Here is a 20491-nt window from a genome sequence, read left to right on the forward strand (position 1 = left end):
GGCATTCATCAACTACCTGCTCAGTGTAAACACAGTAGCTTTAAGGAGTACAACTGACCTCTTAGACACACTGGACAGTGACCCAGCTAGAAAAACCATTTTCCCTGTGTTCATAAAAATTTCTCATTACAACACAAGCCACAAGCTTATAGCCCAAAGTAACAGAATTACTGGCAGAAGGACAACTGTTAAAGTGATATTTTTAAGAAAAACCATCACTGCTTGTTTAAACAATGAATTAGGTTGCCTTTCCAATTCCCATAAGGAGTAAACTTTGCTTCTGGGTAGAAACCTTTCCTTTTGTGCTGTGACCTGAAGCACATTAAGAACAAGTTTTCCTTAAAAACAGAATATATATATAATAATTACCTGAATGCGCAGCTACATGACAATAACCACAGCAGGAACGGACATTTCCAGTGTCAGTCCGGGTACCTGCTGCAGGACAGCGTAACTGTATCTACATATTAAATGCCAATGACAGGAAAAGCAGCAGCCGGGGAGCAGCTATCCTGAGGAGCTGTCTAGAAGGGACACAGAAAGTGCAACGATACAGTAGAGTCCTATTTGCTTGTAGATGAAATAAAAATGAGGGAGAAGTAAAGTAACCTCATGAAACAAGGCAAGTTGTCATAAATATGATAAGGAAAGAGTGCAGGTTTCAAGCTGTAGAAAACAAGTCTTGGAAATATATACATGCATATGATTTTAGTGTCAGTTTTGCCTGAAATCAACAGGATTGACCATTTTTCTCTTTTGATCAGTGGCAAAGACATAAAAAATATTTTCCAAATAGGCAAACACTCACTGTCCTGACATTTTTCATCTTGAACTCTAGGTAAGAATGAGTGTGACCATGTGTGATTTCTTATAGGTTGACATACTTGTATGCTGTGCTTTACTCTCCCTTTCATCTTGAATCTACTTTCCCAGCACTGAGCTCTTCTTCTCTACTGCTGCCTTCCCTTTCCACTGGGGTAGCCAGAAATCTCCCTCGCTCCCTTAGCTCTGGGTTCTTTCTCTGATCTGGTCATCAGAGTGACCAGATCTACTACCCCACACACTTTCACTCTTCTAAGAGGAATCAGATCAGCAAACCCAGAGCATCACTGCCCACAGGGCCCCTGAAGGTTCAGTTCTGTTGCCAAGAGAAATGTCCTACTTTGGAATGACTTTCAACGAGTAGAGGGGCAGGCACTGGCAGGCAAACACATTCCCACTGGCAAAGGAAGGGGCTTTTTAAACATGTGATCACAAAAGTCAAGGGAAAATTCATTGGCTCCTTCTGTGTGCCAGTTTTCTCTCTTTTAGCTTCTTGTGCTGGCTTGCCCTTCCCCTAACTTTTCAGCTATAATTGGCTGAATGCCAGTCTTGGGCTGGCATTGGAAGGTGATAAAAAAACTTTAAGGTGAATATTTTCTCTTCTTCACTATTACATGGTGATGAGAATCTGTACTCTTCTTCTGGTCCATAACTCTCAATTACTAGATTTCTGCTCAGGCTCTTGCCCAGTCTCTTTCCTCTGCTCACAGCCTCGCCCAGCTCCAGTCCCAGGCTTGACAAGGAAATGCCTTTTGTTCCCAGTAGTCCAGGGGGCTCCCCTTTCTGGTCAGTGGCCCTGGCCCTCTATTTATGCCTGACCTCAGTAGCTCTTCTTGCAATTGTAATTGCACATTATTTCCCATGTTTTGGGTGCAAGCACACAAAGGCAGATGCAGCTTGACATATTTAGGCAAGGCAAAGCATTGCTGAGGGACTGAATGAATAAAATAGTCACTTTTTTCTCATGATATGCTTTCTCAACCATCTTCTCTTTACATAAGACTTTCTGGGTAGAGAGAAGGGTTACCCTGTTTTCTAACAACTAGCCTAAGGGCAGGGAGCCTGGGGCAATGGTCTAGGAGGCAGCGAAGGAGACTTCTAGTCCCAGCTCTGCAAATACAGGGTGATATTATGCCAGAGACTTCCTTACTCTGTGCCTTAATTTTCTCTTTGGAAATGAAGCTTAGTGTTTTCTGCTCCTTTTGCCTGCTGTTGTAAGCTTAGTGTGGCAAAATCGATTTTTAAAGGTGTTGGACAAAGATTGTGATTAAACAAAGGGATTTCCGCCCAGCATGCGAGGTCAGAGAAGACTGTGGGTAAGTAAAATCCGTGATCACAATTCACGGAGGAAGAAGGAGACAGGTGAAGAGTGTGCAGGTGACCGCAGAGGGTGGAGGCTGGGAGGTGAGAAGGGCACAGAAGAATCCAGCAGGGAGAAGCTCATTGAGGTGGGAGCCTAGCACAGGGCCAGGGGAGCAGGACAGATGCAAGAGGGAAGGAGAGGTTAGATAGGAACAGACGATGGATGGGTAAGAAAACTTGACTCTCTCCAAAGAGCAATGATGAAACTTTGAAGAGCCTCCAGCAGAACCATTATGTGATTACATTCGACTTTCAGAACTATCGTGCTGGCTTGCTGCATGAAGAATGGCTGAGAGAGGGCAACAGGTAGAAATGGGATGAACAAGTGGGCTGGCCAGGGGAGTAATCAAGGCAAGAAACCCCGGGGCTGGACTTGGTGTCACAGGAGGAGAGAAGTGTATGGATATGAGGAATACTATGAGGAATGGGCAGGATTGCACTGGTAAAGGGGAGCAAGGTCATTGGGGTTATTCTGGCTTCTGGCTTCAGGGCCGTGGAGGAAGGGAAGGCTTGTAGGGAGGACAGAAGATGAGGTAGGTACTTGGGGCCATCCAGATGGAGATGTCCAGCAAGCAGCAGAACGTAAGGGGCTGGAGCTCAGGAAAGAGCTGGGGGCTGGAGCTACTGGCAGACTGCGAAGTGCTCGGCACATAGACTGCTAACTGAAGCCAGGGAGTAGATGATATCCCAACAGAGGGAATGTGTAAAGAGAAAAGAGGTGAGGTTCTGAGAAAGGAAAGGTCCCTGAGGAACTCAAACTGTAGTAACTGGCAGAAGAAGGATCTCTAAAGAAGTCTAGGAAGGAGGGGCCAGAGATATGGAGAGTCAGGAGATCTGAGGCTGCCGAGGAGGAGGAGTGGGTAACCATGTCAGAGCTGCCCAGAGCTGAGGCATTAAGCCAGACGCCCTTCTGAGCACAGTGCCCAGAATGAGCAACCAAGGGGACAGGGATGGGAGCAGGGCCACCCTTAACGCTTTGTCCCTACCCGTGGGAGTCTTTGTTGACCTCTCCAGCAAGAAGCCATCACCATCTGCAAATATTTATTGAGCCGCGACTCCCCACAAAGTCCAATGGGAATTTACAAAGTCAGAAAGTATGAGAAGAAAGAGCATCTGTATAAAAATAAGTCACAACTAAGTGCAGCCTATACTGAGGGCTCTAGCCGTTCAGGTGAGGACTGGCTGCCAGCCGGGGTGGGACGGCGTGGGGTGGGGTCAGGGCAAACCCACACACCAGTGGCCTGCAGGGAGCCTTCCGGGGCAGGGCGTGGCTTGGGAGAACACAGTCAAGTGGCACTCTTGGGACGGCCACAGCATGGGAAGGTGTGGAGGGGGATGAAGCAGGGTTTGCCTGGAGAGCAAAAAACCAGACCAGTTTGGTCAGGAGAGGAGTCTGCTAGGGGGGCAGCAGGGGAATGGCTGGAGTGGGGGGGTCACCAGCAAGTAGACAGGCCATTTTAGCACATGGCGCTAAGTCTACAGTACCCCGAAGATCAGTACAAAAGGAGAACCTGGGGGGCCCCAAATCCAATTTAGGGAGATCAGGGAAGCGGGGCTGCAGACCGAGGGAAGAGCCCAGTGTGGGCAGCTGCACGCCGGGGGTCTCGGTGGCCCTGAGACGCTGGGAAGGTAAGCGGAGCTCCAGGGTGTTCAAGGCCTCCTGCTTTCTCCAGCAAAGGAGGGGGTGGCTTGTGTCTGGGAGTGAGGCCCAAGGTCTCCCTGGGGTTCACAGGCATGAAGGGAACATAAATATCCCCAGCAGGCTCCTGCCCTGATAGTTACAGAAATTTGGCAACAGGAAAAGAGAAAACAACCACGTTCACTGATACTCCAAATAGGGGCCTGTATTTTTACCCCCATGGAAAAGCACTTCAAAAGCTGATCGAAACATGTAAAATGGCTTTAAATGCAGCTTAGATTAAAACTGGCAGGTTCGGACCTGCTGGTGATCAGAAATGCGCGTCGAGAAGTGACAGGATTGGGGAGCCTGAAGCTCGGCAGCCCCAGGAAGGCAGGAAAACATCTCACTCCTGATGCCGACACTGAGTCACGAGGCAGCAGCTGCCGAGTCTTATTTACTTTTTCTAGATTGTACACTGTAATTTTAAATTATAAATACATGTTATGTCACAAAACACCACTGTCTATTCAACACACATTTTCTGAATTATGCCAGCACTGAATTAAGGGCCGAGGACAACAATGAAGACGGCGGTTCCCTGCCCTTGGGGACTGCCAGGAAAATGCAGGATGTAGACCCTGAGAAACGACCCATCATACCACATAGGGCGTGTTTCCCTCGTGGGACGAACAAAGCTGCAGGAGCAGAGGAGGCAGCGGTGCATTCTGAGTGCTGAGTTGGGAAGGCTGTGCAGGGGAAAGCTTAAAGTTTCCCTGTGTGGGAAACTGAGTCGACTTGGGTACTGATAAAATACCCCTTCCTGGACCCCACTCAGACCTACTGATCTGAATCTCTGGGATGGGTGGTGGTGGTGATAAGACTTTTTCAGATGTTCCAGGTTTCTACTTCTGCCTATTAAGATTTAGGAGGGACTATTTGAAGAGATGCACTGGATTTCAGAAGAAAGAACGAGGATTTCAAAAGAAGGCAAGTGGTGGGTGAAAACTGAGGAAGAGGTGATATGATGAGCATGGAGATGTGGGTCAGGTCCTGAAGGCAGAGAGAGAGAGCGAGGATGCGACAAAGTCTGACTGAGGCTGGCTACAAAGATCTGGGAAGGCATCTACAGAGGAGTGATTCTCAGTCCTCACTGCATTCCCATATCACCCAGAAGTAAAATAAAAGCATACCTGTGCCTGACCTTCTCTACAGCATTTCCAAATTATAACCTTTTGGTTGGGGCCTGAATATGTATCCTTAACAAGAGGCTATGCAGGTGATTCTAATGTACAACAGGGTGGAGACCCACTACAAAGGCTATGGAGAACTTTGGGAGGTTTTGAGGCAAAGGATCACACCGAGGTCCTTTGGCTAGCCACTGAAAGTTAAATTTAAGTCTTTACAGAGAATATTAGGAAATTCTAGAATGGCAATTACCACTGACTACTTACTAGAGATTTCAGCACCATCTAACACATCCAGAAATATGAGAGAATTCATGTGTTGTGAGCTTGCAACATGTTTTAGTTGCCTAGGCTGTTCAAAACAGATTCCATGAAACGGGTTGGCCTTTAACAACAGGAATTTATTAGCTTACAGTTGAAGGCCATGAGAATGTCCAAATTAAGGCATCACCAAGGTGATGCTTTCTTTCTGAAGACTGGCTGCCAGTGATCCTTGGCTCCTTTGTCACATGGCAAGACACATGGTGGTGTCTGCTGGTCTCTTCCTGGTTTCACTGACTTCAGCTTTTTACTTTTGTGGCTTTCTCTCTCTCTGAACTTCATTCTCTTACAAAGAACTCCAGTAAGATGATTAAGACCCATCCTGAAAGGGGTGGGTGGCACCTTAACTGAAGTAGCCTTATCAAAATACCCTACTTACAATGGGTTTACACCCACGGGAATGGATTAGTTTTAAGAACACGATTTTCTGGATTGCAGACAGTTTCAAATCACCACACAATGTCAATGTAATTCCTAAGAAATGCCATAAAAATAAAAAAAAAAGCCCAACCATTTTTTCCCCTACCCTGAATTCTGAGGGCAAACTGGAATTTGTTCTTCCAAAATGTAAACCAACCACCTCTGAGCATCTAAATAAGCACATTGGTTTTTAGATAATCTGGACTGTCAATCTTTAGAGAACTTCAAAACAGACACGGACATGCCTGGGCTCTAAAAGAGTTAAGGTTTGGAAACAATCTAAGAACAAAGATTCTGATCCACACACTAAAGAGAGGGAGAAGCAAAGGTTCCAGCAGAATCTTCTTCAGCTGTGTAAGTGAATTAACTACTGAAATGAACTCGCTGGCATTCTGATAGGGACGTGGAAGTAGTGGTAGAAATTTCATGATCTTATTTCTTTGGATTAAGATACTCAGATATTTTAGATTACCAACATCATAAGGAATAGGGTTAGAGGACACAGCTCTTTCCTCAAGGAAATGAAATGCAATGCATTGATACTACCAGTGGCTTTTGATCAGAATTATAATTCATAGTAAATGTCTTCAAAGGCATCTCTGCTATTGCAGACAGTCACAGATTTTTACTTTTAAAGTAAAACCTCCCTGAGCAGATGTGGCCTATCTCTCAGCCAACATGACAAGCAACCTCACTGTCCTCCCCCTCTTACGTGGGACATGACTCCCAGGGGTGTGGACCTCCCTGGCAATGTGGGACAGAAATCCTACAATGAGCTGGGACTCAGCATCAAGAGATTGAGAAAACCTTCTCAGCCGAAAGGAGGAAGAGAGAAAGGAGACAAAATAAAGTGTCAATGACTGAGAGATTCCAAACAGAGTCGAGAGGTTATCCTGGAGGTTATTCTTATGCATTAAATAGACATCACCTTTTTAGTTATGGTATAGCTGGAGGGAACTGCCTAAAAATGTAGAGCTGTGTTCCAGTAGCCAGGTTTTTTGAAGATGATTGTATAAGGATACAGCTTTCACAATGTGACTGTGTGATTGTGAACACCTTGTGTCTGATGCTTCTTTTATCTACCTTATGGACAGATGAGTGAAACATATGGATTAAAAATAAATAAATAATAGGGGGAACAAATGTTAAAATAAATTTAGTAGCTTGAAATGTTAGTGACCAATGAAAGGAAGGGGCAAGGGGTCTGGTATGTATGAACTTTTTTCTGTTTTCTTTTTATTTCTTTTTCTGAATTGATACAAATGTTCTAAGAAATGATCATCATGATGATTATACAACTATGTGATGATACTGTGAATTACTGATTATATACGTAGAATGGAATGATCATATGGTAAGAATGTTTGTGTTTGTATGTTGGTATATTTAATAAATAAAAAAACAAGCAAACAAAAACAACTGTTGCTCATAGGTCTTTTTCTATATTATTAACAAAAATGGGACTGTAATAATATTGGTGTGCCGGTTTGAAGCTATTATGTACCCCAGAAAAGCCAGGCCCTTTAATCCTCATTCAATATTGCTAGGTGGCATCTTTTTTGTTTCCATGGAGATGTGACCCACTCAATTGCATGTAGTAACTTTTGATTAGATGGTTTCCATGGAGTTGTGTCTCTACCCATTCAGGTGGGGTTGCTCAATGGAACCCTTTAAGAGGCGATAATTCTGGAAAAAGCTTTAGAGCCCACACAGCCAGAGATCTTTGGAGATGCAGAAGGAGAACACCCTCAGGGAAGCCTTATGAAATGATAAGAGAAAGCTAGCAGATGTCACCATGTGCCTTCCCAGCTGACAGAGGTGTTCTGGACCCATGGGTCTTTCCTGAATCAAGCTGTCTTTTCCTGGATGCCTTAGTTTGGATGTTTTCATGGTCTTAGAACTGTAAACTTGCAACTTAATAAATTTCCCTTTTTAAAAGCCAAAAAAAAAAGAACTTCCCTGAGCAGACCATGTTGTCGAGGGCAAGGTTCTGGGAAGAGAGGTTACTACCTCATAAATCACTCGAAACACAAAGAGAATAGTGCAAGTAATTACCACAGGTTGTATTAAGAGGAGTTTTCTAGCATAAAGGCTGTCCATTGGTTCTCTACAGTTCATTACAGTTTGATGGAGGCAACCACAAATTATGTATCAGACTATAGTTCAGAAATTTCCCTCAGGTAGACAAAATTGTAATTTTAGTCACATTCGAAAAGCAGATTTTTGTTTTCTTATTAGTCCTAAAGTGCGTTCCTTCAAGAAACAGAGTAAATGTATTTAAATTCATTCAAATATAAAACAGCTGGTATGGAGGGAGAACCTATGAAATGCCATGCTTTGTATGTGTCATTTAAATGACTCAATCTCATCCTACCAACAGCCTTGTGGAGCACATTATTATTATCTCACTTTTCTGGAGAAAGAAGTTAAGGTTGAGAAGAGTTAGGTAATTTGCCCAAGATCCCAAAAAACTAATTAGTGGCAGAGCCAAATCCAAAGCAGGAGTGCTTTCTATGGTGATCGCCTTAGGTTGCCTTCTTTCACCTTTTAAAGACCAACTCAAGTCTCCCAAAGTCAGCCATTTCCTTTTCTAATCTGGATTATGTACAAGTTTCTATGACTATACCAATTACATGATAATTATGTCTTCCTCTTTATGAGATTAGAAGTTCCTTAGAGGTAGGACACATGTTTTCTTGTTCATCTTTGCATTCCCCAGGAGCACTTTTTATTCAGTAAAAGTTTCTTTAATGCCTATTGCATGCAGATATGTGTTTTAACAAAACAGATATGGGTTCTGTCCCTTTAGAGCTAACATTCTGCAGGAGAACTGGACAGCTAAACAAGCAACTAAAATAGAGTCTGATGCATGTTATGATAGGAGAAGTTTAGTGATTACAGGGCCTTGGAACTACAGAAAATGGGTCCTTATCCAATTGGTTGGAGGATGGGAGCTAATGGTGATGGGAAGGATTAGAGGAGAAGGTGCCTGAGTAAGGTGAGAGGGTGGCTTGGTTTAAGGCAGAGGCAGTACAGATGGAGAGGGCACTTTGGAGGTAGGTCTGGCGTTAACTGGAGATGGGTGATCAGTGGGGGAGAGTCAAGGATGACCCTCATTTTTGGCTTGGGCAAATGGATAGATGATGGTGTCATTTTCTGATGTAGGAAACACCTCAGTAGGAGTAGGTATAGAAGAGAAGATAATGAGTTTAGTTTTGAACCAGTTTACTGTATCTGGGGTACATCCAACAGTGGGATATGAGCTGGAGACAGAACTTTGGAAGTCATTAGCCAGAAGACTAAATGAGATTACTCAGAGATTGGTGGAGAAGAGAGCCCCATGGAATAACATTTAAAGTCAGATGGAGAAAGAGGAGCCAGCAAAGGAGACTGAGGAAGGCCGGAAGAAGAAAAGCAGCAGAGGGTGATGTCTAGGAAGCCGAAGTAGAATTTTTCGAGAAGGTGGGACTAGTCTTACAGGACCAAATGCATTTTCAAGGTCAAGTAAATGAAGTCCTGGACAAGTTTGAGGGGTTTTGCCCCCTCGAGGTGAGCAGGGCGGGGGAGTAGAGGACAGCAGGCAACTTGTAGTGGGCTGAGGACTTAGTGGAAAGAGCATTTCAGCAGCAAAGGCATGCCTGACCCAGGTCACCTCATGGAAATCCAGAGCAGGAGGAAACCCCCCCTTTTTTTTTTCTTTTTTCAATGTATTTCCATGTCACTATGGGAGATACTGGCAACAGGTGAATCTGCAGGATAGGATATAGCTTGGTGAACAAATTCAGAAAGGGATAATGGAAAAATGGACTGAAGGAGACAAAAAGCTAAGATCATGAGCCATTTATTTTCAAAGATACAGTCTGTTGGAAAGCACAATGCCTTCCACTGTCGTCAGGTTTTATTCTAGGAGCTTGGAAGGAACATTCCAGCAGTGCTTTCGTTCCCTTTTGTTACCTGCAACAGGACCTGCTCTCCAGCGGGAGCCCCGGCCTTTCATGCGGCTCCCTGCAACGAAGTGACTAAATAGCAGTATTCAGACTCTTTCCTCAGAGTGGAAAAGGGAGGAAACACTGATCTTTAGAGTATCTGTGAAATTTTATTCAATACGAACAAATAAAGGTAAGTTACAAGCAAAGCCACACTATGACCGTCCTTTGTGCCTGCTTCTCCTGTGAGTTTTATTTTTCAATCTCTTTTGTTAGTGCTTCTTTCCCTGCCCGTGTCTCCCTCCTCTTCTTGGCATTTTCTCTTCTGGCATTAGACTCTCTCACCATTCTCTTCTTCCCCCACTCTGTCCTTTACAAATATTGACTGTGCACCCACCATGAGCGTGTGGTGTGGTGATACTGCTGATGAGGTTAAGCTAAATAAGGACTGTCGCTGGTGGCCGTTTAGTCCCAGGTTCTCACCTGCCACTTTTCTGGATAAAACCCACACCTTGATCTTTATCCCGCACTTAGCTTCTGAACCCCAGAGCCAATTTCTAATACATATTTTCTCAAAGATGTTTTGTAGGAAGAAAGGTGTTCTGTAGGAAAGAAATTCAGCATGTCTTAAATTAGGCTCATTATCCTCACCATAAAACCTGTTTCTTATCTAATATTTCCTATTCTGGGAACCTCACCGCACACCTGGCTGCTAGCATCCTCAAAGTCACGTAGAGTTACTTGTTTCCTTATGCCCATGTTAAACTGGCAACTAAGTCCCTTCGATTCTTCCACTAAGGAACCTAGGGAATCACTCTTCCATGTCTGCCACCACTTTCCTGCTGCAAAACCCACTGTTTCTTGGCTGGAGCACAGGTGAAACCTCCTATCCCGTCTCCTTGTTTCTGGGCTTGGCGCCACCCGTTACATCCTCCACAGTGCTTTTAATTGCGTTTTTCAGAACCTTAATCTAATCATGTGCCTGCTGGATAAGTTTAGTTTGCAAGCTTTCAGTGATTCTCCACTGCCATCAAACTATAGTCTAAATTCTTTAGCACTGCTTAAAGGTCTTTCAAAATAAGCCTTTCCAGCTTCATCACTTGCCTGCGTGCCAGGCCCGCTGCACTCGCTGTATCTGAATGAGCGCATCCAACCCCGGCAGCAGCTCTGAGAGGTGGGCACTGCAATTCTCCATCATTTTGAAAAAATTAAAGTACAGAGAGGAATGATTAGGCCCAGGTTCCCCCTGTTCCGCTAGGGTGGGACTTAGAAGTCACAACCAGAATTGCAATGTTTAAAAATATTTTACTTTTTTTTTCACTTTCAAAAAATCAGCCACTATTACTGAACGCCGACCTGTATCTTCTGCTGGGAGAGCTGAGCCCCGAGCCAGACCCCATGCTCGCCACCCTCCCTTTCTAGTCTGATCACCGTCTCCATCTCCCTGGGCCCGGATTCCTCCCTGAAAGGTCAAGGCATGTGGGAGACAGTAAGCACTGAGTGAGACTAAACATGCAACGTGAAAATGTGCCTGGCAGGTGCACAGAATTTCCTCTCCCCTGTGAGACGGCTCCTGCTCATCTCCAATTATGTTGTAGCAATACTGAAAGTTTAAGATAAATCACTCATATGGCTACACATGCTAACTTCTGTGGGAGAGAATGCATGGGGAATGGTTGTTCTTACTAGCTATGGGGATGACAATAAAAACTGGAAAAGATAAATGCATCTGAATGTCCTGTTTCAAGCTATGTAGAAAGATATAAGAAAGCTCTATTTTTTTTTAATAGTCTCTAAACCTCAAAGGGAAAGAAAGTGAAAATCGAAGGAAGGTGAGCCAGCTTCTCTTTCCCTTTGATAGAATGGTGAAGATTCCAATGGAAAATGCAGAAATAAATGGCTAATTTCCTCTGGAAGAATTTAGCATTCTAAAAAATGAGAATGTAAATTGATTAGGATTAAATAGTTCAACATGCTATGAGCATTTATTCAGTACCATTTTTGCCAAGCATTATGCAGAGCATTGTGGGAAAATTTAAAAAGGAGGGGGCGTGGGAGTGCAAGGGTAGTTCAGTGGCAGAATTCTCGCTTGCCATGCTGGAGACCCGGGTTCAATTCCCGGACCATGCACTTCCTAGACAAACAAATAAAAATTCAACAAATGGTGCTGCAAGAAAGGGGATACTCACATGGAAAAAAAATGTGACCCCCTCCATACAGCATAAAAAAAAAGGGGGATTTTTAAAATCTCTTAAAATTGCTTGGATGAAGTTTTTAAAGTCATTTCAAATGAAAACCATTTTCATATAAAATGATCATCATAGTAAACTGCACACTAATTTCTGGGCCGCCCCTTGCACAGATCACCTCATCCTATCCTCAGAGCCACATAGAAAGGGTGAGTAGGATCATCCCCAATTTATGTGTGTGGAAACCGAGGCTCAGTGATGTCAAGAAGCTTGCTCAAGCATGTGTAGTTTAAAAGCAGGAGGCTTATGATGTGAACTCAATGCATTTTTCATCCCAGCACAATGTCTATGCAGATACCTCGTTATTTCATGTCTCACAAACCTCCTCTCTCATTTAAAAAACTTACCAGTGTGGTATTATTTACATCATATACCACACTGAAAAAAGTTACTTTAAGAATAAAATGCATGTACCCACACTACACAACAGATGTATCCCTGAAAAGTTGTCCATAAATCAACATTTTCTAAATAGGGCACTATTTTTATTGCTGTATATAGATTTTTCAGAGATAAACTCTCAATTTATCATTTATATAAAATCGATCATTGTTATTACTTGGCTGTAAGTGCCTCTATATTTCTTGATAGCGTTCTCTTGCAATTTTCACAACTTTAAAATTTGTGTATTTTGCAGTTTGGATGACTATCTATTGGAATGTCACCAAATGGGGGCCCCTACAAGCATTGTTTTTTAATGCAGCGGTCATAATTACCACACAGCTGGGGGCTGCTATTCGCCCCTCTCTTACTGTCATCTCATAAAATCCGACTGAGAAGTTCCCATTTTCAAAAGATTTTTATATTGTAAATCTAGCAATTAAATTTACATAAATGCTTTTACAGCACAAAATACAAAATAAATCTGTCATTGTCATTCCCTAACATATTCCAGAATATTGCCTTCCAAAATCATAGTCACTGACGCCCACAGAGACAAAGTATAGTCCAAGCATCTACCTCCCTTTTCCCCTTTCAGGTCACCTATCTGAAAGACACCATTACTTAATAGTGTCTGCTAATTAATTAATGCTGGTCATATTCATTTTTGTAAATTAAGAAATGAAACCAAATAGTGTAATTTATACTACTGTTCTTGCCCTACCCTCGTTAAAATTTAAAAGGCCAGGATAAACTCGGCTGAAGAATGCTGCTTACAATGGTCCTTTTTTCCTAATTACTCAAATAAAGGGGTATTAAAAAAAACACCCATCCCCATATTCAGTTTGGCTGTGGGTTTTACACAACAGTGTGGCTAATTAAAACTACTGCACATTCTGGTACATTCTGGCACACAGTTTATGATTGTGAAAAGGTCATATACTTGAAAATAAAGTTTGGTACGCCTCCTGCATTTAGCTAAATAAGCACAGAGGGTGTTTAAAAATAATTTCTGTTCCTCTGTTCCAAGCAGCTCTTTTTCTTTCTTCTGTTTACTCAGGACTGCCCATCAATACCAAGTCTTTTCCTCATCTGAAAGCCTCAAGAGAGGTACAATTTTGCTGAGGATATTCGAAAAGTGAGAGTTCTGTTTTGGTTCTGGTAAAAACCAAGCAAACCAAAATTCTGAGAAATGAAGTTTCAGAAGAGAAATTATTAGCTAATCATCCACTGGATATCCAAAGCAGTTACCTTCCAGTAAACATGACAATCAAATATATTTTAGAGCCACTACTCCCTGATTAAGAAGAGAAGAGTTCTTCTTTGCCTCTCCTCTGAAGGGTCTCAGTGATTCCTGATAACCCCCCTCTCCTGATACCCACACTCCCCACCCACTCCCCCATCTAATAAAACCCAAGATTCATCTGTCCTTCTCAAAATGAATCCTAAGCTCAAGATAAGCCTAAATCTTTTCATGCAGTCAAAACAAAGTCTAATGAAACCATTTGTATATTCCAGTTTTTCCTGTTTCTGAAAACATTCACTCTGATTACTATTCCAAATCTTTACTATTTGTAGTTTCACATTGCTCATTACCTTTGAGCAGGGCTTCAGGTTTTTAAGGGCTGGTAGACATTTTGCTTCAACCTATCTCATCTCCTGAGCATCTCAGCTATCTGGTGTTCTATGGGGATAGTAACTGTAAGTTTTATAGTAACCCTTATATTATGTCTTAAATTAAGAACTTGGTAGGTGCACAGATTCATCATAATATTACTGACTTCTTTCATGTGGCTTTCTGCTGTGGATTTTTTCTAGCCTTAGAAAGGGTGTTGAAACAGGAAATCATAAAAAAGCAGGGTTGGAACAAGACAGAGTAGTGCGCTAGGTCAGAGGAAAGGAAAAAGGCTTGGTATACATAATTTAAAGAGAACATTGTTTGGTGGCCCTTTTGACTCCTTATCAAATAGGATTTATTTTCCTTAATTAAAAATATTTTTAAGCCTTCCCAATGCTGGACAGTGCCAGTGCCTTATGCCTGAAAGGTCTATTGGTATGAACATTATTTAACATATTCAATTTGCAAGAGTTCTATCAAAGAGGTCAGAGTTCATCCTTAGTAAATTTCTGAGAAGTAGGGAGACTGTACACATTGCAGGGAAGCTAAAGGCAGCTGCTGATTGCAAACCTATAGTGTGGGTTCTTATCCCTGCCCTACCCTTGACTGCAGGCCTACAGCAGACCTCTCCAGTGTCCTCAACCAAAATGCCATGCTGGGATCAGAATGACAATGGTGAGTAATGATGTCAATGCACACGACTGCTCCTGAGGACTCCGAATAGTGACTGCAGAGGATGATTACTATAAAAAGTTCTGTGCATATTCAGTAACATTTATACTCACAAATTGAAAATATCAAAGTACAGAGGTCAAATAATTTGCCAAGGGTCGCACAACAAATTGGTTTCTGAAGTAAGATTAAACTCCTGACTCCTTGCACTAATTTTCCTCACCCTATGTTGAATTTAACTGCAATAAAACTAAAATTATTCATATTCTTTCAACCGAGTATCTTAATTAACTTTCACACCCACCAGTAAGATAACTACTGCTTGCACTGATGAGACTTAGGAGCATTATCAGAGCGGAGGCCTCTGAGTTAAGTTATAGAACAAGAAAAAAAATTAATTTGGTTCCTCACAAGATTACCAATTTTCAAACAATGAGATGACAAAACATACTCAATATTAAAATCATATTTCATTTAATTTTAACTGGGCAACAATTCTCTTCTGCATTTGAACATTTTTTCTCTCTATTAAGTGAACTTGTAAGGAAACATATGAGGTCAATGTTTAAATCACTAAAGCCATGATCACCTCCTACCTTATTGTTTAAAAGCACTAAGCAAAGAAGAGAAATTCATTATTGTAATTTTTTTAAGTAAAAAAAACAAACAAAAAAAGAGCCAACAAATAAAAGTAAAGATAGAATTAAGAGAAAGTAGTAAAGGGCTCTAGTGTTCTTTGACATATTTCCCTGCATCTGAGAGCACTCCCATCCTACCTGCCAGGAAGAATGCTTAAATATACTGACCTCAAATCTTTAGCTTAAGCTATTTCAGTCAAGGGCAACTTAGAATAAAACAACTTTCAAAAGGGAAAATGATAATTTATTTTCACATCAGATGTCAATCTGGCTGGAAATCCCAAAATAATTACATGAAAAAAAGTACAAGTAAAAAGATCATTTGACCCAGTGACTGGGTAACAAAATTAATTTATATAAGTTAACAGTCTTTATATACAAACAACACAAGCTAGAGGATATCAGGGAAAAACTATTTCATTTATTGTAGCAACAAAATGATAAAAGGCTTGGGAATAAACTTCATAAGAAAGATGCAGGCTCTACAAAAGAAAACTTAAAATGCTTTGAAGAAACAAGAAAGACTGCAGTGATGGGAAAAGTCTATAGGCCATACTTTATAAAGGTGCAAACACAATTAAACCATAATTTAATGCAATCCCAGTGAAAGTACCAACAGGACTTTTCCTTTTTTCCTTTCACTACCAGAAAAACTGATTCTCAAGTTCATTTAGGAAAATGAATAAGGAAGAATAGAATGTCAAGGAAGATTCTAAGGAAAGCTAATAAGAGAGGAATAGACGCTGTTAATATTTTAAAACATAACATAAAATTATAGCAATTAAAACAATGTGCACTAACTAATGAATAAACAGGCAGATTAATAAATAATATGGGAATTTAATATACGATGAAGTTTAGACTTTAGATTAGGGTAGAAAAGAGACTAATAGCAATTAATAGCATAAGGACACTAGGACGTACCCAGAAAAAAGGACACCGAAACCCTACCTTACACCTCACAGAAACATAAACCTAACAAATAAAATAATAAAGGCATCAGAAGAGACTGGTGGATTTCTTTTTAAGGAAACAAAAGCCCTTCCTAAGTGTGAGATGAATTAGATACCACAAAAGGAAAGACTGATATACTTAAATACAAAAAATAAATAAATAAATAAATAAAAAGCCATAAAAATGCTACCAGCAAGTCCACAGGCAAATGATGAGAAAAAATACCTAGAATTTGCATTACAGAAAATGGGTAATTTACTTATGTAACTACACACGGATAGAGCAACACTCATAGAAAATTGGGTAAAGGATTGAACCAAGTGTTTATAGAAAAAATGAATACAAGTGGCTCTTAAACATATACTTTTAATACCATTTTAAACTATTTGATTGGGGTAGATAAAAAAGTTTCCCAATACATATGTGGAAAGAGTGTCCCTTTTATGCATTGTTGATGGGAATATATTGTTACAAGTTTTTTGGAGAGAAATCCGGCATCACCTATCAAAATGTAAAATGCACATACCCATTGACCAGTTATTCCACTTCCAGAATTTATCCATAGATAGACTCTTACAAGTGTGCAATGATGAATATAGAAAACATCCTTTACACGTGAATATCGAAAACAACAAATACTGAAAAAGGCCTGAGGGTCTAAGTAGATTATAGCACATCTATAAGGTAAAAAGGAGTGAGACAACTCCATGTGTATTGGATGAACCATTTGTCAAGGTCGCTCGCCAAATGAAGCGAGGGGTTTACTAATGTTTCAACAACTTGTACAGTATGCCATCATCTACGCACGTATTCACTGCACACACATGCACTTGAATGAGGAGAGAATATCTCAGGGGAGGTACACAGGAAAAGGGATGAGCGATGACCCTAAGGAAGGAATGGGGTTGAGGGGCAGGGCAGGGAGGCACTTACTTTCCACTGTATACCCCTGCTTTGGACCTTTTAAATTTTGTACCAAGTACACAAATAGCTTCTAAAAATTCTGGGTGACTGGACAGGGAGTTAGAAAAAGTTAAGTCTGGGAAAATTAGATTGTTAAACGAAAGAGAACAGAAACACACACATGTGCTGACGGCTTAGTATTATGTATAAATTTTCTTTGTTTTACCAAAAAGATGCAGTGTCAGGTTTGTTTTAATAAAGAAGAAGCTTTTATATGGGAAAGGATGACACAATTCAGTTTATGTTTTTGTGAGTTTCCTTTTCAGACTTGGAAGTGATTATTTTAACATCAGCTGGTAGTACTGTAAGTTCATTGTTAAGAAGAAAGAGAAAAGGAAGAAAAATGACCTTTTAGCTTTCAAAGTCTTATTCAAACAGACCCAATGCATTTGATTTGCATCCACCTCCTTGCTTTGGATTTTACCAAGTTAAAAATTGTTTCCAAATTTTGTTTTTATTTACTGCTATCTCGATTTCTGTCTATTCCACTAATTTTCTAAGAATTTCCAGCTAGAAATTTCCTTGCATTTGAAACCTTCTTGTAATAATGAAGGAAAACACTTTAAAACAGGCATATGAACAAACAGCATACTAAAACTATACCATATAAGGTATAAACAGCCAGACAGCTAAATTAAACCCATTGATTTTTCCTTTATAAATCCAATACATTTTTTGTTGTGAAATATTCAGTATGCTAATAAATATTATTTCTACAATCTCATCTTGGCCTCACCTACCTGGCTCATGTGTTTCCTATTATAGCTCCTCTTTGGCTAGACTGCCCCATAAAACACTTACGAAAGCCAATTGTTACTTGTTAGGAGGCCGGGGTTTGTGGTCATTGAAAAAAGCCTCATGTAATCCAAGTTCCAAACCCAGCTCTTTTCCTAATTTATGTTTTCCCCCCATGGGAGTAGACTGATCATTCAGCATTATTTTAGCTTTTATTTCAAAAAATATATTTTTATTTTGCAGCTGAACCTGCTGCTAACAAGCACAATGGGATGATGAGCAGAGCGTTCACGTGCATTTGGGTTGCAGGTTGTCTTGTTGCAGAGAAGATAAACTCTTTTCTTCACCTCATTTCAAATAAGCATGAATATACATGAACTGCTAATTCTTAGTGTACATCTAGCTTTTGAGCTATTTAGAACTGCTGGGAAGGACCATCCTTTGCCACTTCTGCAATTCCCAGAGACCAGAAGCATCTCATTCTTGCAGTTACATGGTACAAAGTTACCATGATCCACAATGGAAATCTGTGCAGGGTGCTTCCCTTGGACGAGTAAGGCAAGACTGGAAACTTGATTTCTACAAATCCCAGGTTAAATTGGCTAGATATATATTAACAGGGTACATTACTTTGTTTTCAAAATGGAAATGGAAATTGGTAGAACACAGCACTGTCATCACAGCCCTTGCAATTGCACAGCCAATTTTAGCCTCTACATTAACAGGTATAAAGGATTATGGGTTAGAAAAAAATCGATGACATTTAAGATCATATAGGGGAGGCTTAATGCTAATTGTTAGGGAATTTTTGGCTCTCCAGAGATCCCTAGGGTGCTTCTCACTCCATCCCTCTAACTCTACATCTTCCAGTCTCTCAAGTGAGGACAGACAAAAGTTTAATTGATGTATAAAGTGCCAGCTCCTCTGATACGGAAACAATAGAAAAGCAGGCTTCTGAAGAGTCATTGGGGTCAGGTAGAAGGAAGCTGGGAGGAGAAACTGAAAGAAGGATAAGGGCCGAAATAACTCATGTATCCAAAGAAAGGAAGAATAATTCTTTAGAACAGGTTAGCCTATGTGGATAAAGAAAGAGTTGGAGGAATCTGTGGAATGTTCTGGTTCAGTGACTTGTAAAAAGAATGAGGATACGGACTCCATAGATGCAGTCTCTTGGACCTAACTAGGCTTCACTTGCCTTAGGTTGGGGACTGATGCAAAATACACCTTAATTACTTTGAGTATTCCAACCAGCAGAACCATAATTTAATATTAATTCCAGTTCTAGATGTTGACACAAATGCATTCTTAGAGAAAAAACTGGGTCTGACCCCACAGCTGGAAAAGTAGACTACAAGCTCTGTCTCAGACCCACTTCAAATATCATCTTGGATTTTGCGGAAAAAAAGAAATCAGGATAGAACAAGAAACTTTACAGCTCGGCTATCTAGAAAAAGTAAGTTTCTGTATAAGGAAGATAGAACAAGTTTAGTATTCAGGGTAGCTTCTCCAGAGGAAGAAACTCACCTGCACATGAAGGAAAAATGGGATTTTTCAGAGCAGAAAATTTACTTTTGAAATGATACAAAATACTTCATTTTTTTTAATTGCCTCTGCCTCATTTCTCAACAATGAATATAAAACTCATCCACCTACATGTTATAATCATGCTGCTTTCTCTCCCCCCCAGTAGTATTTTGCTGATTCAAGTTATTTATATTTCAATCGTATACTACTTTTGCCTTATTAAATGAATGATATGCAGAGTGCAAAGGGTAGGAAGCATTGTGCAAAGCTACATATGATACAAAGGTAAATTCTTCAGCATTACATACTGTTTTTTTAAATCCCCTTACAATCGAACCAACGGGTTAGCAAAGAATTTTCATTGTAATGAAATTTTGCTGTGTTGAATATTTGTCACAATGAGATTTAACCAATATCAGTATAGATAAAAATAAGTTTCTTAAATCTGTTTCTAGCAGAGATTCTAGAAAACAATGGTAGAAGATCTTAGGAATCAATTTCTAGCATCGCTTTGACCGACAGCCCAGCTTGGTGAGGAATGGGACGCGGCTGGTAAGCGAAGGAAGGGGCAGTGGTGCACTGACTTGAAGAAGCACCCAACAGAAAAATACTGACAATGACTTCCACTGAACAAGCTGATATTATTCGAGATAGAGCTTTGGACAAAACAGTTAGTCCTTCATAACTAATTTGCAACTCTATTACCAGTTTTGCATGTTATCTTTAAGTGGGGATCTAAGATTACCTGTGATCAAAATGCTAAAGGAAAGAAAAAGCATCTTCAAAAATGCTCTTTTCCACCCACACTTTAATGCCAGAGTTAGCTCTTTATCTTCTCAGATATTGTCTAATCCCTTTCTTCTTTTCTTTCTGAATGTTTGTGCTAAAAAATAACGCCTTCAGTTTTTGGTTCTTCCTCCCCCAAATTAAGGGGTGAAGATAAGGTGCCCCAGATTCTTTTTTTTTTTATCTTTCTGCTTTGTGATTTTGCAGAAGCTCTTAGTTGACTAATTTTCCTAAAAATTAAGTTTGACTGCTTATTTATTAATAGATTACACATACACATGCTCACACACGTCCTCTTTGTATTTCCTCGGCTCT

General features: G+C 40.7%; 1 protein-coding gene across 20 annotated transcripts in view; it reads right to left on the reverse strand.

Moving 5' to 3' along the window:
- L3MBTL4 (L3MBTL histone methyl-lysine binding protein 4) overlaps positions 1-20491 on the reverse strand; it is a 497842-nt gene that overhangs the window by 97006 nt on the left and 380345 nt on the right. Inside the window, exon 19 of one of the 20 annotated variants that reach the window (XM_077135935.1) lies at positions 9563-9735. The exons of the other annotated variants lie outside the window; for them this stretch is intronic. Within the exon in view, the coding sequence (XP_076992050.1) occupies positions 9629-9735 (107 nt within the window). The 3' untranslated portion in view covers positions 9563-9628. Of the gene's footprint in view, positions 1-9562; positions 9736-20491 lie in introns of those variants that run through there. 20 annotated transcript variants of the gene reach the window in all.

Source organism: Tamandua tetradactyla, chromosome 18 (genome assembly GCF_023851605.1).
Source record: "Tamandua tetradactyla isolate mTamTet1 chromosome 18, mTamTet1.pri, whole genome shotgun sequence".
Taxonomy (NCBI): domain Eukaryota; kingdom Metazoa; phylum Chordata; class Mammalia; order Pilosa; family Myrmecophagidae; genus Tamandua; species Tamandua tetradactyla.